This window comes from Tupaia chinensis, unplaced genomic scaffold, assembly GCF_000334495.1.
Source record: "Tupaia chinensis unplaced genomic scaffold, TupChi_1.0 Scaffold000545_1, whole genome shotgun sequence".
NCBI lineage: Eukaryota > Metazoa > Chordata > Mammalia > Scandentia > Tupaiidae > Tupaia > Tupaia belangeri.
Window position 1 is genome coordinate 1860751 of NW_006160057.1, and position 27784 is coordinate 1888534.

The window sequence follows — 27784 nt, forward strand, 5'->3', positions numbered from 1 at the left end:
TATAATTTGCATATGTAAATAGATTTCCTATAATATTAACAGAAAAAATCCCACATTGATGAAATATTTCAGTATTTATATTCCCTTCAGAACAGTATATTTATTAATATTCAGATTTTTTCAGACCAAGTATTATTCCTGTGTAAGTGTTTTGTAATTTCAGAATGTTTTTATGGTTGATACTGAGGTCAAAATCACATTGGGACAGCAGGTGACATAGAGGTTAAGATGGTTGGATCACACATGACCAGCTTAGCAATTTAAGTCCTAGACCAGCTGACTTGAAAATCACAACAGGCATGTATGCACTTGTGCCCAAAATGTTAATGGTTTCTGTGTATACTCAGTAGCACCATCTTTTTTATGCCCCCACATTCTGAAACAAAGTAAAATAACATACATTTGAGGTAAAAATTTTTATTTGCTCTGGCTATATGCTTACTTTTTTCTTTTTTTTCTCATTTTCCTTTATACATTCAATCACATTATTTAGCTTACAAAGTGAATATTCCAACTTGTGAACATTTCTCCCTTGTCTAGTTGATAAAACTATAAAATTATCTTCAACAGCTAATACCACATTTCTTTCTTTTTAAGTTTTAAAAATTAGTTTATTAAGGGAGCAGCAGGTGGCATAGTGATTAAGACACTGAACTACTACATGGCAGACCATGGATCAAGTCTCAGACCTGGCAGCTTGAAATCATTCCAGGCACATGTGTGTGCATGCCCAAAATCCCAGGAGGAGAATGGAGGAGAAGGAATTGTGGCATGGCCATCCCAGCTGGGGGGTGACTTCTCACTTTCCTTCTCTTTCTCTCTCTCTCTGGTGAGTGCACACGCCCTATAGCAAAAACATAGACAAAATAGGCTGTAATAGCATGTGCATATGAAAGAGAGGGAAGAGCTATACCTTCAATGGGTCTCATTATGTCTCATCCCCTGCTGCAGCCCTCCAGTTTGTCAGGATCTTGGGTATGCAAACGTGCATACCTTGTTTGTTTGCAGGCCAACCCAGGGATCCAAGTCACAGTGGGCCATGTGGCTTCCAGCACTGTGGTTCAGTTTCCTACTGACTGCACCCCACGCTGGACCTCACTTCCGCATTTACATCTTCCAATTACATTCTCACCTTCCCATCAAAATATATGAACTTGGGAACTAAAAACAAATTAAATGTCAATGTATTTCCACATTGTGTTTACTTTGCATTGAATTTAAATACTCTGTGCACTGTTAAGTTAATCTGTTTGCCATCCTAGAAAAGATAAACACACTGAAGGATATATACATTATTCAAAGATCTGAACAGAAATGAATGATTGAGCAAATAGTATTACACATTGGAATGTGAGGAAGTAGTTACTCTGCATCTGAGCTGTATAGGCAATACACAAAACGCTAGGAAAAGTCATTCTTTTTTCTTGTGTGTCAGATGGGGCTTTTTATGATGTGGTTCTGAGCCTGAATTCACTGATCTGCACGATGTGAGGGTTATTCTGATTCATCTCTTAAAGCTAAAGTGTTAAAAAACCCAAAATTGATGAAACAGAATTGCCTGGGTTCAAATACCTTTTAGTTCCTAACTAACTTTTAATAACTTGTGTAGCGTGGAAGGATAAAAAAATCAAAGAATTAAATTGTTAAGAAGACTGGATAAAAATTCTGTGTTAATTTATCATAGCTGTAAGTGATTGTCTCTGGATGTAGAGTTTTGAAGTTTCTTTGTATCTTCCACCTTTCTATATTTCATACCTTTTAAATCTTTTGTTCCCTTTTTGTCAAACTGTAGATATTTTTCTGGATTTAATAAACTGTACCTGATCTGTTCCTATACCAGTGCTTCGCAGTTATCTAAATATTAAGCTTAGAAGTTATACTTAGATTTTTTTTCTAGTTTTCTTTTTCATTTTTCTATAAGAAACTTCCATCTTACCCTTTAACTATAAATTGAGTGTCTCTCTGTGTGTATAAGTGCATATAAAATTCCCCATTTCTTTATCAATAGTTAATAATATTTGAAGTTTGTGTGGGTCTATTCCTCTATCTGTCGTTTTGACTATTTTTGGCCAGTCTATTTTCCTTAGTTATTTGTTATCTTTCACTATATGCTGAACATTTTATTTAATAAAACTGTCTTTATTATGTCATAGTTATGATAAAGATACCTTCCTCCAGAGATTTTTGTTTCTACTTATCATGTGCAGAAAAATTGTTTGTAAAAAAAAAATTTGCAAAATCATAATAAAAGTTTTATTTAGGACTAGCCAGTGATATAGTGGTTAAGGTGACTGGATCCACATGGCTGACTGCATGTTTTACTTTTTATAACCTGTATAGAGTGGAGGGATAAAAATCAAAGAATTAAATTGTTACAAAGGCTGGATAAAAAATCTGTGTTAATTTACCATAGTTGTAAGTGATTATCTCTGGCTGTAGAGTTTTAAAGTTTTTGAAACCCAGCAGCCTGAAAAACATGCTGTGGACATATGTGTGAGTGCTCAAAATACCCAAAGAAAAATGGAGGGGAAGGAGGAGAAGGAATTGCGATATGGCCACCACGCCCCCCCCCGGGGTTGTGATTTTTCACTACCCCCCCACCCCGAATAAGTGTGCATACTCTATAGAAAATTAACAACAACAACAAAAGCTTCATGCTTAAGAGTCTTCATGCTTGGAGTATCTGAATTATGTAATAATTACAATATGTATGAGACTCAATAATTTTGAATTAACTCATTCAGAAGATGTAGTTGTTTTTATTAATAGTTGTATTTATCATGGAGAAGATCTTATGTTGTTGCAGAAACAGACCGCCAAGAAACCAAGCGCTACTCAGACAATAGGAGAACTCAGGTTTATTAAGCTGGCGGACTCAGAGGAGGAGTTCACACTCCAAGTTCTGTGCCCTGAATAAGCGTGACAGCAAGTTTAAAAGGGCTGGTGCAGCAAGGGGGTGGGGTGTGGGGAAGGAAGGGCTTTGAGCATGGGAGGGAGTCCAATTTGAACTGACTTGGGCTGATTTTGCTATCTGCAGTCTGCAACCATTGGACCCAGTCACTCACAAGAAGCTCAAGAATGTGACTCAACCCTTTCCTGGGGCATGGCAAGCAGTTTTCAGAAGCAAAACAGCATTCAGTTAGGCACTTATGGAAATTCAAATAAAAACAAGGTTCCCCATCTCACAAACAGGTTACAGGTGCAGAATAGAATTCGATCATCTCCCCCCTTTTGAGTCTCCTCAAACATCTGATAAGGAAGTCAGCCTGATGATTTAGTGCCCCATGTGTCTGCTTGCCAGGTAATGACAGGGATCATAGCTAAAAGACTCATCTGAGCTAATGACACCAAACCACGGTGAAGCTTTCTACACAGGACAAGTGGAAAAACGCTAGCAGGAGCTTTCCATACCATTTCCAATCGGGAGATGGGGAGTTGTAACACCTAGACCTATAGCAAAAACCAAAGCAAAGAGGATTATAATCAAAGGCTTACTATGAACGGTCAGGGAACACTCAGGACAGCTCATGCATGCTTTCCCAGAGAGATGTACTCTCAATTTTCTGACATGCATTGATCGAGCAGCTTCCAGAGGGACTGAAGTAGGGCCATTGATTACTCAGGCTTCTGCTGTGTGTAGACTAGTAATCCTCCAAAGTGACTAGAGCAGAGCTATTGCTCCCCTGTCTCTGAAGTATCATCTAGAGGGGCTATTCCTGATCTGTTTTTATGGACCAGGGCCTGAGTGGGTCCATGGAGGTAGCCCTCTTGACTCTGGTGTGATGGATCCACACGGTATCTTTAACAGCAGTAGGAGTAACCAGTACAGCCATGTGAGGCCCCATCTAAACTGTTTGGAAAGGTTCCTCTTTTCTAGCTTTTTATATTTACTTAGTATTATCTGTAATACTCGTTTTTATTTATTTGCTCTAAAGCGGACTAAACTACTCTTGAACAAAACATACCCTCACATTTTATGTTCTATTTACCAAAACATCTTACTTTTTTTTCTGAATATTTGGGATGCATAGTTTTCTCTCTAATTTTAACATTTATTTTCTAATTTCTAGAAATATTTTTACAACACATAAGTTTACAGATTCAATTATATTTAGCCTCTTTATACCATATAAAACAAGATACCAAAGGCCATTGATTACTCAGGCTTCTGCTGTGTGTAGACTAGTAATCCTCCAAAGTGACTAGAGCAGAGCTATTGCTCCCCTGTCTCTGAAGTATCATCTAGAGGGGCTATTCCTGATCTGTTTTTATGGACCAGGGCCTGAGTGGGTCCATGGAGGTAGCCCTCTTGACTCTGGTGTGATGGATCCACACGGTATCTTTAACAGCAGTAGGAGTAACCAGTACAGCCATGTGAGGCCCCATCTAAACTGTTTGGAAAGGTTCCTCTTTTCTAGCTTTTTATATTTACTTAGTATTATCTGTAATACTCGTTTTTATTTATTTGCTCTAAAGCGGACTAAACTACTCTTGAACAAAACATACCCTCACATTTTATGTTCTATTTACCAAAACATCTTACTTTTTTTTCTGAATATTTGGGATGCATAGTTTTCTCTCTAATTTTAACATTTATTTTCTAATTTCTAGAAATATTTTTACAACACATAAGTTTACAGATTCAATTATATTTAGCCTCTTTATACCATATAAAACAAGATACCAAAGTATATACACTTACAATTCTACTTAATAACTAATGTTTGAATATTTAGAAATAACTCAGGTATTTTATTAATATTACTTGATTTAACAAACAAGTTCAATTACAAACATTTACCCCACTTACATTTACCCAATTTTTGTTTAACCATTGTTTTGAGTTACGTATGGAAAGTAAAGCTATTAAGGTCTTTTTCTTTAAAAAAAAAAAAAAAAAGTAAAACCAAGCTAGCCTTACATCAACCAGACACATTTTATATAAAGACTGAATTACCGGACACGAGAGATTTCCTCAATGTTCCTAAATTTTCTATACCTTAAGCATCTATGTAGTACCCAGAAGGGCCATGAAGTCTTGGGCTATGGGTCCAAGGGTATTCCCCAGAGCTTGCAGATAGCAGGGCAGGTTTAGCTCGCCTATCCTTCAGGAATCTCCTTTTAGCTTAGAAATGACAGGAGGATGGCATCCAAACAGAATTTCAAAATGAGAGTAGCCAGATCATCGGGACTGCTGCGGACTTGGAAGTGAGCCAGAGATAACACATCAACCATCCTATTCCTGTTTCCTGGCACAATTTAACTAGGGCGCTGTCAATGGTCTGATTAATGCGCTCAACTTTCCTTGGGCCATGGGATCAGTAGACAATATAGAGCTTCCATTCAATTCCCAAAATCTTAGCTGCTGTCTGCGTGATTTCAGAGATAAGGGCAGGCCCATTGTCTAATTCTATGGTCAACGGCAATCCATACCTAGGGATAATTTCCCTGAACAATGCCTTGGCTACTTCTGGGACCTTTTCTATTCTGTTGGAGAATGCCTCAGCCCAGTCCAAATAGGTGCAGACTAGTTTCAATGGATATTGGTAGCCTTGGTATGGATTAACTTAGTCAAGTTCACTTCTAGTCCTTGTAAGGGAAGGTTCCAATAGCTTGCTATTCCTGCAAGAAGCAGCTGAGTCAACCAGTACTGAAAACAGTCAATAGATAGCATTTTACATGAAAGTAAGTAAAACTAGTACCCCTTTGTCCATTTTAACTAAATGTTTCTAGTTCTACCTCTAGAAATAAATATTTGAAGAGCTTTTTGTTTTTGTCAATGAACTAAAAGTATTTATCAGTACTGATATGAAACATAGTCAGGAAATTTTTACACCTCACACTTCTGCTCTCATCTCAGCATCATGGCCTTCTCCGAACTTCTACAATATGTGGGAAATTTTGGAAGATTCCAAATTATAATGAGCATTATGATCGTATCAGCCATTACCTTTATAACTACTTGCAACCTAGTGGAGAACTTTACAGCTGCCATCCCTGCTCACCGCTGCTACGTCCATCTCCTGGACAATGTCACATCTGACATCAAACTGACCATGAACCTAACAGCTGAGGCTCTCCTGAGAATTTCCATCCCCATGGGTGCAAACCAAAAGCAGGACCAATGCCGTCGATTTCGTCAAACCCAATGGCAACTTCTAAACTCCAGCAACTTGACTATAAATAACACTGAGCTGGAGACAGAACCATGCCTGGATGGTTGGATCTATGACCAAAGCGTTTTCACTTCTACGATAGTAACTCAGGTAGGACTTGGTGTGAACAGTGAGTAATCAGTCATTTTCCATGTGTAAGACTACATTAAAGCTATTTGAGATGTATTTAGGTTTCAATTTGTCACTCATGTTTCAGTGAAAGAAAGGGGGATAGAAACAACATTTGCTTAACAATTATTACCCAGGGATTACACTAGATTTTTAGTCTATCATAGTGATAGTCATTTAAAAGTGAGGTAGATTTTGGTAATTATTTTCATGTGCTCTTAAGCACATAAATTAACATTTTGGGAGTGAAAAAATTGGAAATATTACCTAGTAGCAATGTTCCTAAATTTTCTATACCTTAAGCATCTATGTAGTACCCAGAAGGGCCATGAAGTCTTGGGCTATGGGTCCAAGGGTATTCCCCAGAGCTTGCAGATAGCAGGGCAGGTTTAGCTCGCCTATCCTTCAGGAATCTCCTTTTAGCTTAGAAATGACAGGAGGATGGCATCCAAACAGAATTTCAAAATGAGAGTAGCCAGATCATCGGGACTGCTGCGGACTTGGAAGTGAGCCAGAGATAACACATCAACCATCCTATTCCTGTTTCCTGGCACAATTTAACTAGGGCGCTGTCAATGGTCTGATTAATGCGCTCAACTTTCCTTGGGCCATGGGATCAGTAGACAATATAGAGCTTCCATTCAATTCCCAAAATCTTAGCTGCTGTCTGCGTGATTTCAGAGATAAGGGCAGGCCCATTGTCTAATTCTATGGTCAACGGCAATCCATACCTAGGGATAATTTCCCTGAACAATGCCTTGGCTACTTCTGGGACCTTTTCTATTCTGTTGGAGAATGCCTCAGCCCAGTCCAAATAGGTGCAGACTAGTTTCAATGGATATTGGTAGCCTTGGTATGGATTAACTTAGTCAAGTTCACTTCTAGTCCTTGTAAGGGAAGGTTCCAATAGCTTGCTATTCCTGCAAGAAGCAGCTGAGTCAACCAGTACTGAAAACAGTCAATAGATAGCATTTTACATGAAAGTAAGTAAAACTAGTACCCCTTTGTCCATTTTAACTAAATGTTTCTAGTTCTACCTCTAGAAATAAATATTTGAAGAGCTTTTTGTTTTTGTCAATGAACTAAAAGTATTTATCAGTACTGATATGAAACATAGTCAGGAAATTTTTACACCTCACACTTCTGCTCTCATCTCAGCATCATGGCCTTCTCCGAACTTCTACAATATGTGGGAAATTTTGGAAGATTCCAAATTATAATGAGCATTATGATCGTATCAGCCATTACCTTTATAACTACTTGCAACCTAGTGGAGAACTTTACAGCTGCCATCCCTGCTCACCGCTGCTACGTCCATCTCCTGGACAATGTCACATCTGACATCAAACTGACCATGAACCTAACAGCTGAGGCTCTCCTGAGAATTTCCATCCCCACGGGTGCAAACCAAAAGCAGGACCAATGCCGTCGATTTCGTCAAACCCAATGGCAACTTCTAAACTCCAGCAACTTGACTATAAATAACACTGAGCTGGAGACAGAACCATGCCTGGATGGTTGGATCTATGACCAAAGCGTTTTCACTTCTACGATAGTAACTCAGGTAGGACTTGGTGTGAACAGTGAGTAATCAGTCATTTTCCATGTGTAAGACTACATTAAAGCTATTTGAGATGTATTTAGGTTTCAATTTGTCACTCATGTTTCAGTGAAAGAAAGGGGGATAGAAACAACATTTGCTTAACAATTATTACCCAGGGATTACACTAGATTTTTAGTCTATCATAGTGATAGTCATTTAAAAGTGAGGTAGATTTTGGTAATTATTTTCATGTGCTCTTAAGCACATAAATTAACATTTTGGGAGTGAAAAAATTGGAAATATTACCTAGTAGGGATACAATTAATCAATTAAATAACATGTAGAAACCTCTGAGGTTAGTAGCTGGCATCACTAAAAGCTCAGTACAGTACAGTAACAACAGTTGTTGACAATTCAATATATGATCAAAACCAAAGAGGGTACCATGCAATATAATGGTAAATGTTGGAAATGGTAGATATGATTTGATCATTAAATAATGTAGTTTTTAAAGAGAAAACTAAATATACAGAAGTAGTATTAAGAAAATTAAGAATTCATAAAAGAAATTTCATTTTTGTAGACAGATATTCAGATGACATTGAGATCATTTGTTTACTGTGAATTCTTTATTTTTTGCCCTTTTTCCAGTTTGTCAATACATTTATTAAAATGTGCTACCCAAATTAAATTTGATTCATTGATGTTACTGTGAGTGCAACTTATCTCCATTAACTGGAAAATACTGTTGACTTAAGACAACTTCAATTGCTAATTAAATTTATCATGATTTTTCTTGTAATTTTACTTCTTTGAATCTTTTCTTTCATCATATTTTCTTCAGACATTTAGAATCCTAGTATAATAAGTAAGGAAACTATTCAAATATAAAATTTTCTATAGTAAATGTCCATTTGGATACCTCATAAACACATTGATCTAATGAACTTTATTACTACAATTTCTAACTCAATTCTAATATCTCAGTAATGCAAATTTTATATACAACTTCCTCAGATATCAGATCTAGAGACCTTATTAATTTTATCTTCTCATCCTCTTTCTTTACCTAATTTCTTTCGAGTATTATCTATCATAAAACTTACATGGGTATCTATATTAATGTAGTCATTCGCATTGCTATCAACACAAATGACTCTCACTTCTATCATTTTAATAGACACTAATTCTACTCTCCATGTATTTATCATTTTTTGGAGATATTCTCTGATATATTTTCCACAGTTAAGTAGAATTTATGTTTCTAAAACTTAAATCCAATCATATTTTAGTCCTTAAAACATTTCTGTAGCTTTTCTTTGTCATGGTTCATTGTCCTCATTTTAATAAATTTATTGAGTAACCTAAAGTATAAGATGCCTTCGACTATTAACCAGAAGATGGCCTAATGGTTACATTGCTGGACTCGCACGTAGTCAACCACAGTTCGAGTCCCAGATTCATTGACTTAAAACTAATACAAGGCACACGTCCGTGCATGCCAAAAATCCCGAGAGGAGACTAGAGGAAAAGGGATTACAGTGTGGCCATCTCCTTAGGGGGTAATTTCTCACTTTATGTCTCCCTGTCTCTGTCTCTCTGGTGAGCATATACATCCTATAGCAAAAAAAAAAAAATATATATATATATATATACACACACACACCAAAAAAAAATACACACACACACACACATACATGTATGACTTAGCCTTAATGGCATTCATACATCTTTTGGTTCTTTTATCATCAGATATTCTCCATGTGATTTTCTGGCAATTATCATGAATAGAATGCAATTCAGTAGAATTGAGTCCTTTCAATCTATGTTCACCTTCCTTTTACAAACTTTCCTTTTATATAGCCATCAGATTTGAGGTTAATTATTCTTTTACAAAAATAGCCCTGTTCTTTTAGATTGTTTTAGTTTTCCAATTAATGTAACTCTGTAACAGTTGTATTCTCTTCATGTATAATTTCAGAAGTATTCTTTCTATATCTCTTTTCCCTCCATAGTTTCTCAGCTCCCTAAAGAATACTACCTTGGTCATTCACATATGTAAGAGCTTAACATAGTATTTGGAATAGAATTATTGAAAGTACCTTGCAACTTTGGAACATTTTAAAAGTATACATGTCTTATAAAATGACCTTTTCAACTTCCTGCTAAAGAATTTTACAACTCATATGCCTAATTTTATATTGTTTTTTAACCATTGATCTATCCCACTTTCTTTTCTCAGTGGGATTTAGTTTGTGATTCACAGTCACTTAAACCATTGTCACAGTTCCTATTCATAGTAGGATACATAATTGGATCACCTACAGGTGGCTACTTTGCTGACAAGTAAGTCTCGTATTTCAATTCATGAATGACTAAAAATACATAGTACAAATGTTCTCTGAAAACTCAGTAGTTAATGCCAAGGACCTAGAAAGAGGTATAAATAGCCTAACTGAAAAAAGTAGATATTCTGTGTAGTTGCATCCTAGTTAGAGTGCACCTATCAGATAGTGTAGATTGAGGAGAGCTGCCTCATTTGAAAACAAAATAGCCTTCTGATTTAGTCTGGTTTGCTTTTAAAACAGATTCTGGGATAATGATCTGTGTGCCATATTTTTATGTGGGATGTGAGTCCAGGGGGATATGAGGAGGGAAATTAGTAATAGTGAAAAAGAAGGAGGAAATCTGTTCCCAAGGTGTCACTCCCTGGCACTGCCCATCTCACCAGCACACACTTTGCTACTGTTGTCAGAGAAAGTCCTTTGTTGGCAGACACAGGCACCTAACCTTAGAAGCCATTAGAGATATGAGATCAAGGGGTAACAAGAAAATCGAGAAGGTACCAATATCATTGCTACAATATGAGAGTTACTTTGAGACTTAGATGGCAGGTTACGAGGTAAAATGAATGGTGTAGTATGTCCCCAGTAGTAGTAAAAATAACAATGAATGTTTAGAGATAGATAAACTTAGAGTAAAATGGGGAAAGAATAAGCTGGATAACATGCAGAGAGCAGAATTTCATATAAAATCAGAGGATATTGAAAGGATTTGAATTGCAGGTTATGAAAATTGGATAGTACCCTGTGTATAGCAGAGCATAATTGAATTACTGATGTTTTGTGAGTCAGGGAACATGTTTTCATTTCATTTTATTCTGGATAATTTTCATCTGTCAAGCACAAGAAAAAGAAACTGGAGAACCGTGCAATAACAATGCAAATAGATTAACTGCTGCCTTGGTCCGTTAGGGCTGCTGTAACAACATACCACAAATGAGTGGGTCACTGACAACACAGGAATTTATTTCCCAGTACTAGAGGCTGGGAAGTTCAAAACCAAGGGATCTGTAGAATCAATGCGTGGTAAAGACCCACTTAGCAATTCATGAACACCCCTCTTTTCATGGTGTCTTTACATGGAGAAAGCTTTACATGAGCTAGCTTTCTGGATCTCTTTTATAAAGACACTAACACCATCCATCCTTGAAAACTTCACCTTGGGAACCAGCAGTTAGCGTAATGGCTATGTCGCTGGACTCCCACGTAGTCGACCGCGGTTCGTGTCCCGGACCCGGTGGCTTAAAACTCACGCCGGGCGCGTGTGCGTGCGTGCCCAAGATCCTGAGAGGAGAATGGAGGAGAAGGGATTGCGGCGTGACCATCCCCCCTGGGGGGTGATTTCTCGCTTTCTGTCTCTATATCTCTCTCTATCTGTCTGGCGAGCGCACACGCCCTACAGTGAAAATCTCTCCAAAAAAAAAAAGAAAAAGAAAAAAAAAAAAAGAAAACTTCACCTTTATGACCTAATTACCACCCCAAGCCCCATCGCCTCATACTATCACCTTGGAAGTTAGGACTAGTTTTGTGGAGATCTTAGCAACTGGTTATTCAAATACTTATTTTCTGAGTTTTTTGCTATAAGGAACCTGGAGAGACAAAAAGAGACAGAAAGCAAGAAATCACTCTCTAGGGGGGATGATCACTCTGCAACTTTTTCCTCTACTCTCCTGGGTTTCTGGGCACCAACTGCTTGTTGGGGACTCTAGTGGCAGTCAGCCATGTGAGAGTCCAACACCTAAAACACTATATCACCTTCTAGCACCTCTGACACCTCCAAGATTTTTTTAGTGAAATCTTGTGAGCTGCTATCTTGCATACCACATGCAGGCACCTAATCTCCCCTGATCTGCCTGAGACCTCCTGAATGCCAACCCTAGTCCCCTGCCCCATTTCCACTGTCTTCCAAAGAAATGATTAAAGAGGAGGTGCAAGCAGGCCAATCTTAATGAGGCTCTGTATATTCCACAAGCATTGCCTTCTTATTTTGCTTTTAGTAGCCATTTAACTTAGTAAGATGCAAAAAGGTTGGATCAAGTTTAAATAACTCTGCTGCCCCTTTCACATCAGAGAATCAAGAACTACCGAACAACAAAGGTGTGCCTGCTTCTCCCATATGCCCATCTGGCTGGCAGGGAAGGAAAAGAACTTGCATGTTAGTTAAGGAAGAAGCTGGGTGGGACGACAGGGAAAGGTAGGGTAAAAACCAAGCTGGTCCACAATGTGTTGCAGACTGTAAGTCAGAGTACCATTTTTTGTTCATTTTTTTTTTTAATTCTCAGAATGCACAATCTTTAAAAAATATCTTAAACTCTAAAAAGAAAGAGATTAGGCATCCTGATAAAAGTTATAGTGACTCCAGAAATGAAGTTGGGGGAGATTTTATATAAATAAAAAAAAAATGTGTTTAAAAAGAACTAGCCTAATTAATCACCAAAATCTTATAAGTTTCTAAACATTGCTAAATACTATTTCCATGATGCTTTAAAAACTATCTTGATCATACAAAACTCACATTCTTTTGGGGAAGGTGGGCATTTATACAAATTTCTTCACAGAATGGGATAATTGCAATGAGAAAGGTAAGAACAGAAAGCAGAGGAGATGTGTCCAACCTGGAAGTTCTCAGGATAATACAATTGCACAATGGCGTGTGTACTTTATTTTTGTATATTGTTTACTTACTTGACTCGTTTTCTCCCAGATTTGGCCGGAAACCCATATTGTTGGCTGCTTCTCTGTTGTTTGGACTCCTGGGCATTTGTTCAGTTTTTGCCCCAACTTTCCCAGTTTACTGTACGCTAAGATTCCTTATGTCAATATCCCTGGCAACAATATACAGCAATTCCTTTGTGATCCGTAAGTTTGACTTAGCTCTTGTCTTCTCTCACCAAGTTTTATAAAGATTTTTCAGTACACTCTCATTGTGACGGGCTGCTCATACTTTTCTTTTAAGTTATAGAATGGATTCCAACTGAAGCCAGACCTATGATGATGACAGTGGCGGCTCTATGTTTGAGTACTGGCCAGGTGTTACTGGCTGGTCTGGCTTATGTCTTCCGAGACTGGCACCTGCTCCAGTTTTCCATTTGTGTGCCCTATGTCCTCTTCTTCCTGTTCCTGTGGTATGAAGCTTTTTCGTTTTGTTTTTTCCTTATGAAGGTTTGACACTGAAACTTAGAATACACATGTACTAGTCACTCTATCTCCTTTTAGAATTTTTTTAAGTGCAAAAAAGAATGTAATGGTTAAATCTCAAAAGTTCAAGAAATGCACTAAATTAAATATTAAATTAAGCATTTAAAATAGAATTCAGTTTGGATTTTCCTACTCACACACATATGCATATACTCATACTCACACAGCACCATCACTATCAAAGGAATAGTTCATACTGAGTATATTTGTTATAGGTAAAGTGAAGTGGATTGGGGCCAGCCAGTGGCATAATGATTATGGCACTAGACTCCCATATGGCCAACTGGGGCAAGTCCTTGAACTGGAAGATTAAAAATCACCCTTGGCGTGTGTGCCTACATGTCCAAAATCCCAAGAGGAAAAGATGGAATTGTGGTGTGGCCATCCACCCTTGGGGGGTGGGTGATCTTTCACTTTCCCTCTCAGTGTTTCTCACTGTCTCTCTCCATCGAGTGCATGTTCCCTATGGCAAAAAAAAACTTAAAAAATAAATAAATAAGATAAAGCGTGATTGATTGAGTAATCATAATCTGGAGAAACTGAAGCTTGAAGAAGACATGATAGGACGGCATTGAAGATAAGATGCAGGAATCTTCAGCATACAAAGGAGTCAAAAGTTTCTGAAATGTGGGGGAAAAAATGCACACTAGTTTATTTAACATTAGTAGCTTCTTTCTCTTAAAAATTAAAAATCCATAAAGAAGAAATACTGTTTCCAAATATAAAAATAAGAACAATAAAAAATAAACAATCAAAAAATTGTAAATGAAGTAAGTAATTAATAAGTTAACTATTGAGGAAAAATATGACCTAAGACCTAAGCCCCTTCTGGAATCACTTCTTCTAAATTGAAAAGGCCCAACTCTTCTGTAGAAGGCCCACCACCACAAGAATCAAGGTTTCTGAATTTTTATCTAATTAGGATTGGTCCCTTACCCCATTTCAATGTCTCTGCCCTCTCTTTATAAAGGACATCAGTGGAGTCTGCCCGTTGGCTGATTATATCTGGCAAGTTGGAAAAAGCATTGAAGGAAATGAAGAAAATAGCCTACTTAAATGGAAAAAAAGATGTTGGAAAAAATCTGCAAATTGAGGTTAGAAAATATAGTTACTATGAAGGAAAATCAATAAAATTACACTGTGCTGCACAATCAAAGCATAAAAGCCAGGAGAGTCAAAAACATCAGTCTAAAAATATAGATAATGATATTGAGCATTGGGGCCATGCAATTAATCCAATCATGGGAAAAGGAAAATCACTCCTTGGAGATAGGGTGCATTTTATGTGACAAGATGATCACATTGAGAACCAGCAGTTAACGTAATGGCTATGTCGCTGGACTCCCACATAGTCAACTGCGGTTTGCGTCCTGGACCCGGTGGCTTAAAACTCACGCCGGGCGCATGTGTGTGCGTGCTCAAGATCCCGAGAGGAGAACGGAGGAGAAGGGATTGCAGCGTGACCCTCCCCCCGGGGAGTGATTTCTTGCTTTCTGTCTCTCTGTGTGTGTCTGGCGAGCGCACGCGCCCTATAGTGAAAATCTCTCCAAAAAGAAAAAGAAAAGGAAAGAAAGAAAAAGAAAAAAATGATCACATTATGTAAAAATGTATGAAAAATGAAGTTATGGGACCTGCAGATGGCGGTTACCATCTGCAACCTAACCCATAGTTAGGTTGCTGGACTCCCATGTAGTCAACTGCGGTTTTGAGTCACGGACCCAGTAGCTTAAAAACTCATGCTGGGTACATGTGCATGTGTGCCCAAAATACCTAGAGGAGACTGGAAGAGAAGGGATTGTGGAGTAGCCATCCCCCCTGAAGGGTGATTTCTCACTTTCTGTCTCTCTATCTCTCTGGAGAATGCATTCACCCTATAACAAATATCTCTCCCTTGAAAAAGAAAAATGAAATTATGGATTGTTGTTAGTTCAGAAAAACTCCTTGTAAATTAGATGACAGCACTGAGACCATTAATTCCGCTTTCCCTCATAATTTCTTCTTTTATTTCTTGTTTTTTTCCCTCTCAAATGTATTTTTATTTCATAGTTTTAGTGTTCTTAAGTTTATTTATTTCTTTTGTCTGAGAGAGAAACAGAGAGAGTGAAAGAGATTAAATTTAATATTTAATTTAGTTTATATCTTGAACTTTTGAGATTCAACCATTGTGTCCTTTTCTGCACTTTAAAAAATAATAATACTGATGGAGATAAAAAGTGACCAACAGTCCATCAGAGAAAGAAACAAACAAAAAGATGGAGACATCACCCTCGATAGGGTCTTAAACACAAGCCAGTTCCAGTGTTAATTAATCTCAAACCACAGCCATGTCCTGTGCCTGGTGTGCTCAAAGAGGCCTCTGGACTTTAATGGAACCTGTCCATGTGGGCCAATCTTGAAGAGCATTGATTTAGAGCTATGCCACAGTTTGGTCCCTTCTTTCATATCTTTAACTTAAAGAGACAGAATAGAAACACCCTGCCCATTGCCAGTGCCAACAAGGAACAGTTCATCACAAGATCTAGGTATTTTAACATCGGATGCTCCTGTGCAGCGGGAGCTAGAGCCCACCTGACCGACAGCAGTTGGAGCTATGTGAGGAGATAGAAATGATCTCTTTGAGAACTAGTTAGTGGAAGACACTTTGCTAATGATTCATTTGTGTTTTCCATAAACTCATTTAATCTTATATGTCTCCCCATAAAAGGAGGATAATCTTAAAAACTTCCTACCTTTTAAACAGGATTTGCACATAACCTGAGTAAGATGAAAAGTTGAAAGCACAATGTAAAAAGAAATATACATGTTTTCAATGGTATGAACACTTTTTTTTATTTTGTTTTTAGGTTTCTCCTCTAGTCTCCTGGAATTTGGGGTACATATACACACACACCCAGTGAGATTTTCAAGATGCCAGGTCCAGGACACAAACCTGCATCAGCCATGTGGGAGTCCAGTACCCCAACCACCTCATCACCTGCTGGCTCCAAACAAAGAAATTAGATTCATCTTGTTGCTGAGTGAGATTGTGAAATGATGTGAAACAGAGCATGAAATAATTCTGGGGAAATGTGGGTCTATACATGCTTTTACAGTTTTGTTTTGTTTTACATTAATGTTTTCAGTGTTTTGAATTACTTTCACTTTAAAGGTTTTGCAATCTGTGATGAGAGAGGAACTTGCTTCTCTCAAACATAACTCCACAAAGATAAGCATCATGACCAATCCCATCATGCTCAAGACAACTTTTTGCCTGTGTTTCCTGAGGTTAGTCTTCTCACTGTATCCTCCAACTTTTAGATAATGTTATCAGACATCAGGACCACACCGACTTCATAGGACATGCCACTTCAATAAACTTCAAGTTAGTTCTATTGGGGAGGTGAAGAAGAAACACATGCAATTTTCAAAAATAAAGTAAAATGTAGACTTAGTGTTCCAAAGTATGTATGAATAATAGAGATTAATGAAAGATGAATCAGTAGAAGCTTCAGTGTTTCATGAAAGAGAAGTGGCAGGATAGAAATAGAATAAGGGAAGTCAATAGGTAGCACATTTCAGAAAAGATCAACTCCACTTACATGAGGAAGCAATAGCTCATAATAGGTCACAGTATTATGTCTTGAGTCATAGGGTCATGCTATGCTTATTGCTATGACTTGGTAATTTGCTTATTCTTTTTTTATTACTTATTAGTTTATTTATTTTTATTTACATATTATTTTTTATTAGAAAACATTGATAATACTTCAAAATAATACCCTATGGTTCAAATTTACAACCTTCGATATGTATTTATTTTAAATCTACTTTTCTTTTTTAAAAGATTTATCTTAATTGTATTTATTTATTTACTTATTTTTAATTTGCTATACGGCACACATGCTCACCAGAGAGAAAGAAAGAAAGTGAGAAAGCAAGCCACCAGGTCCAGGACTTAAACCATACTCAGCCTTGTGGGAGTCCAGCGCCCTTAAACACCGTGCCACCTGCTGGCCCTGTGGCACCATTTTTCTATTTAGCAGTGCAAAGCATAGGTAGACCCCCTGATGTCTCAACTAAACGTTCTCTCTAGGAAGGGAAGAAAGTAATAAGCATGCAATCTTTCTATGACAAGGTGCAGCAAAGTCATGGTTTTTAAAAATGCAGGCAAAACTATAGAGATAGAAACAAGTCAGTAGTTAACAGGGTTTGAGAAAAAGGGCCGGTTAGTTAGATGGTTAAGAGGATATTTTTATCTTGGGATTGCAGATCCTAGTGATAATTTCCATCCTCAACAACCAAAAGATTGTTTGGCACAAAAATCTCAGCCGTAAGATTTCATTCAGACTTTGTGTTTTCATGGGAGAAGAGCTTAATGCCATATCTTTACTTTTTCTGTCAGGTATCTATATTCCAAGTACGGTGAACCATAATGAAATCATGAAATAAATATTGAAAATGTAGGAAAAGAACAATGACGATGTATTCCTAACATGTCCTTTCATCCTCTATTCTTTCACAGATTTTCTGCCGTTTTCTTCCTGTATGGTCTGCTGCTTGATTTACAAAACCTGGGGAGTAATATGTTTCTGTCTCTGGCTCTGCTAGGAGCCGTGGACTATCCAACCAAATTTCTTTCCTTTTTTGTAATGAGATTCCTCAAACGGCGACCCTCAGTAGCTTTCACCCTTTTCACAGCTGGATGTTCTACTTTAGTCAATGTATTTGTTCCCAAAGGTAAGAAAGGCCATTAATTTTTGGAAAGAAAATAAGAGTATGTTTATAGTGGTATGTAGAAATGTATTAAATAGTGTTGTACATATTGATCAAATTCAGGCAAGGACAAAAACTTTAATACAACTTGGTGAAAAGATCTAGGTATTTTAAGATCAAATGCTACTGAAAAAGTAGAGTTTATTATTAATTATACAGCTATTCTTAATTTAACTGATTATCAAAAATATATTACTGTATTAATTTATTTCAACTATATTATAAATTTTGATAATTTATATCATAAACTATACAGTTTCCATATTATGTAGTTGATACATTCTAAAATATGATTGATATTATATATATATTATCAATTTATAGATAATATTAAGATATAAATAAGATCTTACAGTTATGGCCCTTCAAGCAACATTTATTCATTATTCACAACATCATGAATTTTGGGGGCTGAGCTCCAAATAAAATTGGTGATTGATATGTGATTTCAGGGACCAACAGTTGGCATAATGATATGTGATTTCTGCCATAGAGGAGCTTTCTTTGTGGAAGAGAATTGCCTAAAACTTCAGTATATGTAACTGGCTACTGCTAAAAGACTTGACCTAGATTCTTTGGAAATACAATGCTCTTGTTTGCTTACCAGTGGTACATAGAGAGTTCCTGGACGTAAAAGAGAAGCTAAAGTCAGCACAAGACGCTGAGCTGTCAGCTCTATGAGAGAGAAGTCCAGAGTGGGCTCTAGGTTTCTCGGTTGGTAGCTGATGAATGCTCTTACCTTTCACTGGCAGGATGTATCACAAATTCAGTTAGGGGCATGTTGAATTCAAGATGGCTTTTGGGTTTTCCTTAGAGTAGCATTGATTTATCATCCAGATAGGAGTATGCACCAGAGTGAAAGTAAAATGCAATGAATAATTGCGTCACTTTGAATGGCATACAGTGAAATGTTCCTGGTCAAACTGATGTGTGTCCTAGTCTGTGCTGAGTCATCAAAGTGGACCTCTCAGCAACAGTTGCAACCAGCAGTGAAATGGTTATTTACATTAACAAAGCATTTTGAGTAAATATTTGGTATTGTTGGTAGTAGGAGAAAAGATCAATGAAAATTATTTTAAAATTAAAAAGCAGGATCTAGGTTCACAATGTGTGTATATAAGCGTACATGTGTGTGTGTGTGTGTGTGTGTGTATGTGTGATGAAGATATATATATATATATATACATATATAAAGAGAGAGAGAGGAATTTACCAATTGGAGCAAAGAGACATAGTGAATAATTTCAAAATCTATAACAAACCAAGGAATGGTATGATTCACAGCACAAATGGAGGAGTTGGAGTTGAAGGTTAAGATAATAATTCAGGAAAGTGTACCTTCTTTTATTTCTGATAAACAGAAAATTAATTTATCTATGTGGTATGAGGGAAGTCAGTGTATCTTTTGGAGATTAAATAATATAATATGTGTTTGAATCTTGACTGACTTAAGTGGGAACTGCAAAATTCAGGCTATTGAGAGGAAACTCTAAATACTTGGTCATAATACATGGATTTGTTCAAGAGAATATCTCTGCATTTATTGAAGCTTGCTCAGGAGAATTTCCATACAAGTCTTAGGCATTTGAATGCATACAAATTACATGAAATTTTTTTTTTTGAGAGATTTTCACTGTAGGGCGCGTGCGCTCGCCAGACAGACAGAAAGAGACATAGAGACAGAAAGCGAAAAATCACCCCCCAGGGGGGATGGTCACGCCGCAATCCCTTCTCCTCCATTCTCCTCTCGGGATCTTGGGCACGCACACACAAGCACCTGGCGTGAGTTTTAAGCCACCGGGTCCTGGACACGAACCACGGTCGACTACGTGGGAGTCCAGCAACATAGCCATTACGCTAACTGCTGGTTCCCAAATTACATGAAATTTTCATTAGCCTTGTATTGCCTTTCAACTTGATTATAGCAGTTTACCTGAAGTTTGATAGATAATTTAAAATTCAATTTAAAATTCAATTGCAGACTCCCAGGGGTATGATATTAGGAAATGACCTTTTCTAACCAAAAAAGAAAAAAGTCAGAATAAGTAAATAACAGTAATTTCATATTTGCAAGACATGTTAAATGGAAATAGATATATCACTGAAAATAGTAAGTCAGGGGGGCAGCAGGTAGCATAGTGGTTAAGGTGCTGGACTCTCACATGGCTGACTATGGTTCAAGTCCTGGACCTAGTGGCTTGAAAAGCATGCCAGGTAGGTGCACATGCCTCAAATCCCAGAACAGTGGAAGAGAAGGGATTATAGTGTGGCCATCAGGGGATTTCTCACCTTTCCTCTGACTATCTCCTCTGTTTCTTTTGCAAGCACACATGCTCTATGGCAAAAACCTTTTAAAAAAGAAAGGAAAAAAAAGGAAAAGAAAATAGCAAGTCAATTAGAGGAGCAGCATGTAAAGCAAGGTATGGCATGGAGAGCAGTGAATAGCAAAGCAATGAAAGCACTTGCTGCCTTTTCCTCTCCCATGTCTGCCTAATCATCGTCATAACATCCCTAGATTTAAAAAACAATAATATATTGGGACCAGCGGATGGCATAGTGGCTATATTGCTGGACTCCTACATCGCTGACTGTGGCTAAAATCCAGGACCCAGCGGCTTGAAACACACTGGGTGCATGTGCATACGTGCACTAAATCCCGAGACGAGAACAGAGAAGGGATTGTTTCATGGCCATCACCTTCTAGGGGTAAATTCTCACTTTCTGTCTTTCTCTGTCTTTCTGGCAAGCACACACAACTTATTTCAAAAATTTCTGTTAAAAAAAAAAAAAAAAAAAAACATTGTGCACTGGTTGAATACTGACTTTAAGAATTAGACTTTTAAAAGAAAGCCATCCACAAAAATTCTTACTAATACTGTACATTCTCAGGAAAAAGGACTCAAGAGAAGTAACCCAAAGTCAACAAGGTTATTCATTCTAGGGGATTTATACACTTCATTGAGTTGATCTTGGCACACCAATGACTTTCCCTTAATCTCACAGACATACCTTTTTTGCGCCTTGGAAGTGCTATCTTTGGAAAAGGACTCATAGCGATCTTCTTCAGCATGAGTACAAACTACTTTCATGAACTCGTACCCACAGGGGTCAGGTAAGCCACTGTACACTTCCTACCGAGACCTCAATTGAGGGTTCCCTGGATTTGCCAAAGAGTCAAATAAGTCTACGTAAATTTCTACCAAACGCAATTTTAACTAATTACCACGGGGTTTTCAAACTAGGTTAGCCATTCGTCCTTGGTACACATTTTAATTATTCATAGCTAATTGGCAATTATTTCTCAAATTCCTGACATTTTTATGAGTCAAACTACCTGTCCCCTTCCGTATTTTGTACTTTATCGCTCTTATCTCCTCAAATGTATTTATCAACAACCTACTAGGCTTTCTTTCCATGTTACCACTTTGTTCACTAAATGTTCTTATTTCTACTCTGCCTTGGTCCCGTACCCATAAGCTTGCTCATCAGTGTTCTATCCCATAGACTCAACTAGCATTACGTTTATACTTTACCTCAGAATTGACACAATACCATAATTTAAAGTGAATCTTTACTTGAAAACTGTAACACACAAGTCACTAAAAAGCGACTTCAGAATGTGTAATAATCTAATCCAACACAATAAAAATCTTCAGTTTCACAGCCAAGGGCAAACTACATCATCATGTAAAACGGCTGCCAATTGTTCAGTGTTGGATATATACACTGAATCATATTTCAGTTTTTTAAAAGTATTGCTTTTGTCACACATACACTTGAGTTTTTCCTGTTGACATTTGGGTCTGTGGTTCTCCACTATTTCCTCTCTAAACATTTTCTTTCCATCATCTACCTGGAATATCTTTCTTACTGTTTTAGCTTTATGAAATATTCTTCTTCTTTCAAGATATGAATTAAATATTATCTCCTACAGAAAATCTTATCCGCTCCCCACCCTCTATTCTCCCCAGACAGAATAAATCTCCCTACTCTATACTGCTTACTAAAGACATTTTAAAGTGAATGTATTTAATATTCCAAGGACTTCCTATAAACTTACGATACTCTCTAAAGTTGAATACAATCTCATAATTAAGGGATGCTTTTCTTTTCAAACTACAAATATTCATTGATGGTACTATGCTTCAAAATCATAAAAAAAAACAGAGACCAAAAATGATTTATCTATACATACAGTGAAAGATATACAGTACAGGATACACTGTGTGATAGAAATCAGTGAATACACATGCTTTCAAAGAGTGCATAGTTTAATAAATAAAACAAATTTAAACAGAAGAAGGAGGAGGAGGAAAAAATAATAACATGAGAAAGAGAGGAGGAAGGTAGAAGGACAAGGAGGAAAGGAATGAAGAGAATAATAGTACTTCAGAAACTTGGGTAGCTAGACTCAAATAGAGGCTCTGATGATAACCCCTGAGCTCAAAAGACAAGGTTTCCTTCATAGACGTACTGTCGTACAGTCAGGGACAATAAATGGGTAAACTTATAAATAGCAAAGCAAATCCACCTTCATACCAATGCTCTGAGAATAGTGTTTCTTAGAGGGCTGAGAATGGGTGTATGCAAAGAGCCCAGGGAAATTAGGGTCATCCACATGTCCAGAGGCATGCTACACTATGTCCCAAAGGCCAGGCAGGAGCCAGTATATAAGCACCAGTGAGCTGAAAATAAACGGGTTCTAATCAAAAGTCATGCATGGCATCAACAGGTAATAAGCCATGATACGGCTTATTACCTGTTGATGATGCCAGGTAGAGTATTCTCAACTGGATTAGTCTGAGAAGTATTTCATGATGGGTAAAGTCTTTTTACAAGCTAAATGAGAAATAGTGATTGACTGTTTTAAAAAATAATTAGAATAATAATAATAATGATTGGGAAAAAGATAGAAAAGATATAGAATGATGAAGCGGGGAGATTAATGTCTCTGTATTGACTGACATGCATGGCATTCCCTTTTGAAAAAGCAATGTAATGCACTGTAAACTTATATGTAATCCAATGTAATATAAAGAAGATTATGATGATAATAAAAATTTAAAAAATGTTATGTGTGGGACAATGTTAACCTAAGAACTCAGAAGGCCGGTGACATTGGAAATTAACAAACAGTGGGGAGGAAAGTACCATGAGCCCAAGTTGACAATGTATTAATAACCTTAGTAAAGTACTTTCAGCACAAGGAGAAGCTGCAGAGGCATGATAGAGATAAATGAAAACACTTCCACCTGATTGCTGTGATGTTTTGATTTTATTTACAAGGTGTATTGTACATATTAAATACTAATAGAATTCTAATGGAGAAAGGTGATCTTGTATAGAGGTTGCATGGAAAAAATTGACCAAGTGTTATTTAAGCAATATTTTCTTATTCCCAAGGTCCACAGTTCAGGGTCTAATTACACTTTGTAATGGACTGGCTGCAGCACTCACCTCTCTAATATTGATCACCAGACAATATTTTGAATACTTGCCAATGATTCTATGTGGCATTTTCCCCATTGTGGCTTCTTTTTCTGTCTACTCCCTACCAGAGACGTTGAATCTTCCACTCCCAGACACTATGGATGATATGAAAAGAAGGTGAGAAAAGTGGGGTTTGCATTTTTTTTTCTTAGAGAAATAGTCTCTGAACTCATGTAATAAGGTGGAAAAGAATCAAAAGTTGACTTTTTCAACATGGTCAAAAAGTCTAGTATAATTAATGAGTACGGTAATTGCTGAATTTTATAGATGAGTTCAATATTTCATATATATGTACATTGACATTAACATTTTATATGTGGGTTATAATAATTATTCTTGAACTTTTTTTATACTTCACAGTATTGAAATTATACTTGTGGGTTCGTAAGTTATCACTTAAAAATATAGTGGTTAAGGTGCTGGACTCCCTCATGGGCCACAGTGGTTCAAGTCCCAGACCTGGTGACTTAAACTAACACCAGGCATGTGTGCATGTGTGCCAAAAAATCCTAAGAGGAGAACGGAGGAGAAGGGATTGTGGTGTGGTCATCCCCCGAGGCAATGACTGGCTTTTTCTCTCTCTGTTTCTCTGTGTCTCTGGATAGAGCACACACTCTATGACAAAAATCTCTTTTTAAAAAAAGAAATTGTATTTGTGAAGGATATTTAAAAAGAACTTAATACAGAAATATCAATATGCACTGATATGGGATCACATTATTATTATGTTATAAACTTGCTTGATATTGCCATTTATTCTGTAAAGTACAACTATATTATTTTGCTAGTGCTCCCAAAACAAAATACTACAATCTAGAGGACTTAAGTAACAGAAATTTATCTTCTCACAGTTCCGGAGGCTAGAAATTCAAAGAGAACATTTTTTATTTAAATTGGCAAGAAGATTCTGAAGTAATGACAGATAACTAAAAGTGAAAAAATGTTTATTTTACAATTGGAAAAACAATAACATATAGAGAAGAGTTTTCTTTTTACCCCCCAAGCTTCAAAATAATGAAAACTTCTTGAAATATTGAGACTGTGTTCACATCTAACCTGCAGACTGTTAAGAACTTTCCCACACTGCTATGCCTGTAATGCTCATCTACCGTATATATACCATTTTTGCATTTTCAAAAACCTACTAGATATACTTTAACCCAGAGGAGGACCTATTGAATATGTCTAAAATTAGTGAAAAAGAATGGATAATGGTCCATTGATGGTCTATATACCAGAATTCATAATTAAATTATAAAAATACTTTCAGGAAAATGTGGCAGGGAAGTTAGAAGTCCTTTTTTAATTAATTAATTCATTCATTCATAACTTCTGAATAAGAATTATACATTCCACAGCTTAGAGCTTGCTAAAAGTGTAGTTAAAAAGCTTTTCAAAGCCCTGTCCATGTCCCACCTTCATTACCCACTCCATGGATATATTCAATGTCACTATTATCATCATGATTTGCATTTATTGAGGGTTTGCCATGTCCCAGGCTCCTCTACATGAAGGCAGCTATTTCAGTTTTTCCTTTATGTCTTTTGCCTTATGTTAAAAAAAGAAAACTATATGGCAATAGGGCTAATCCATTATTACTGATATTTTTGTTTGTTCTGTTTTTTTAGGTTTTTACCACAGGGCACGTGCACTCATCAGAGAGTGACAGGGAGAGAAAGTGAGAAGTCACCCCCTGGGGGGGGTGGTCTTGCCATGATCCTTTCTCCTCTAATCTCCTCCTGGGATTTTGGGCATGCACACACCCACATGCCTGGCATGATTTTTCAAGCCACCGGGTTCAGGACTTGAACCGCGGTCAACCATTTGGGAATCCTGCACCTAACCTTTCCTACATCTGCTGAACTCCATTATTACTATTTCTAAACTCACATTCCCTTCCATTTACTGTGGCAAATACAATAAATGTCAATGCAAAAATAAAAGTAATAGTAATAGATATGTGTAGATTTTGTCATGTGCTCAGCATCATTCTAATCATATGACATTTTGTTCTATCATGTGATATGTTTTAATTTTTTTATAGGTTTTTGCCTCAGGGCACATGTGCTCACTGGCGACAGTGAGAAGGAAAGTGAGAAATCACCCCAAGGGGATGGCTACGCTTCAACCCCTTCTCTTCCAATGTCCTCTCAGGATCTTGGGCATTCACATACATGTGCCCAGCGTGCGTTTCAAGCCACTGATTCCAAGACTCGAACCATGGTTCATCATGTGGGAGTCCAGCAACATAATTGCTATGCTATCTGTGCTGGGCCCAACATGTTTTAATTTCATAATAGCTCCTAGAGATGTGTAATTATCATATACACTTTTTGGAAGAGGAAATTAAAGTACAGAGAAATTAAATAACTTGTACAAATTCTCAGATCTGGCAAAGGTGTCACAGTTTAAGGCTTTAAATCAACTTATTTACATAGGATTAAAAAAACACATAAAATTAAATGATGTTAAGTGAACAGTTTGGTAAGTTTTGAAAAATTTATTTATCACCCTAACCAAGATTTTTAATACATAGAAGAAACTAATCATGCTCTAATCAACCCAGAAAGTTTTCTCGTGCACTATTATCAATTCATTGTTCTTTCCCTTGATAAACTCTGGACATAATTTTTATCATCCTAGCTTAACTTTGCTGTTTTAGGGTCTCATATAAATAAAACCATTTCTTTGTGCTTATCTTCTTTTGCTCAACACAATGTGTTGACATTATTCTATGCTATTGTTTGAGTTATGTGCCATTTGTTCTTTTTTTATTGTTAAGCACTTTTCTATGTTCTAAGTACATTACAGCTTGATTATACATTCAGAAGTCAACAGACATTGGTTTGTTTTCACTATTTTTAATAAAAGTGTTATAAACACTTGGAAAAAAATCTTTCTATTAAAATACATGCTTATTTCTCATGGGTAAATTTCTGAGATTGCAGTTGGCAGATCATAAGGTAAATGCATGTAAAAACTTATTACAAAGGTGCCACATTACTTGCCAATGCGTTTGTATTTTCAAACTCCGAGAAGCTCTACATCATCGTTAGCATTGTTCCACACCCTTGCCAGTGACTGATGCTGTTTTAGTCATTCTAACGGATATGAGTGATATTTCATTTTGGTTGTAGTTTATATTATCCTAATAACTAATGATACTGAGCAACATGTCATACACATATTTGTAAACTTTATTCACTCTTTAGTAGAGGGCTTGCTCAAGTCTTCTGTCCATATGGGTTATGTGATGTTTAGTTTTGAAAATGGTTCCTGGTGAAACACTCTTCCAGTATTTATGGCTCAGAGAATCCCCTCCCATGTTGAGTATAAATGGCTCTGTGAACCTTAAAGACCATTTGCTGCACTAATAAGGCTATGCTAGCTCTAGGCCTAAACCTAGAGACTGAGAACTAGGTCTTTTACTCAGTAATTCCTAAAATTTTAACCCAGGGATTTTAGAGACCAGACTCTCTTCTGATAATTGCAAATTTTGTTGCTCAAAAAATAAGGCCTCAAGGGATATCATGGCACTATTCTTGGGTATAATTAAATAGCTGTGTGCTTCTGAGCAAGTTACTTACATTTTCATAGCTCTGGGTCCTGTGGGAGTGACTTGGCATTGCTGTGATAAGATAATACACTTAAGGGTGATTTGTAACTGTATAATGGAGGACAAATACACTGTATTTTTGTATATTTTCAACCATACCCAATACTTACAATTACCTTTACCATTTCCTTTCATTGCAGATACAAAAACTATAAGAAAGCAAGTACCAAAGAAGAAGAGACCAGTGACTGCCTAGACACCACGGAGTGCTGAGTCTGTCCTGGGATAGTTTAAATGAGACGATGGAAGAGTTGTTCTCATTCATTTTGGGGGGGGTGGGGGATCCTCAGACATATTCTTATATCAACTCATAACCTACTTATATGGCTTAGAAGGAGTGAAGTTAATCATGATTAAATAAGTAACTCATTAAAAATAAAACAAAGTAAATTAACTTCCAAGGTAAATGGAATGTCATACTCCAGTAAGTTAGAAAACATACATTCTCATTGTCATAGGTCAGGAGATTCAGCCACAAAGAAAATGTAAAGATGTTTTTAACATCTCAGGGTGTGCAATTTCTCCTAATATCCTCTTGGATTATGGGCAGACATAAAAA

At 36.9% G+C, this 27784-nt stretch overlaps 1 protein-coding gene across 1 annotated transcript; it reads left to right on the forward strand.

The window, feature by feature from the left end:
* Nucleotides 1–5864: 5864 nt before the first annotated feature.
* Nucleotides 5865–27438, forward strand: LOC114009503 (solute carrier family 22 member 22). The gene is made up of 11 exons (XM_027775323.1): nt 5865–6266; nt 10070–10173; nt 12874–13028; nt 13126–13294; nt 14338–14461; nt 15825–15959; nt 16516–16631; nt 17869–18083; nt 21123–21231; nt 23523–23726; nt 27366–27438. Exons 1-11 carry the CDS (start codon nt 5865–5867, stop codon nt 27436–27438), a joined length of 1806 nt encoding a protein of 601 aa, XP_027631124.1.
* The last annotated feature ends 346 nt before the right edge of the window (nt 27439–27784 follow it).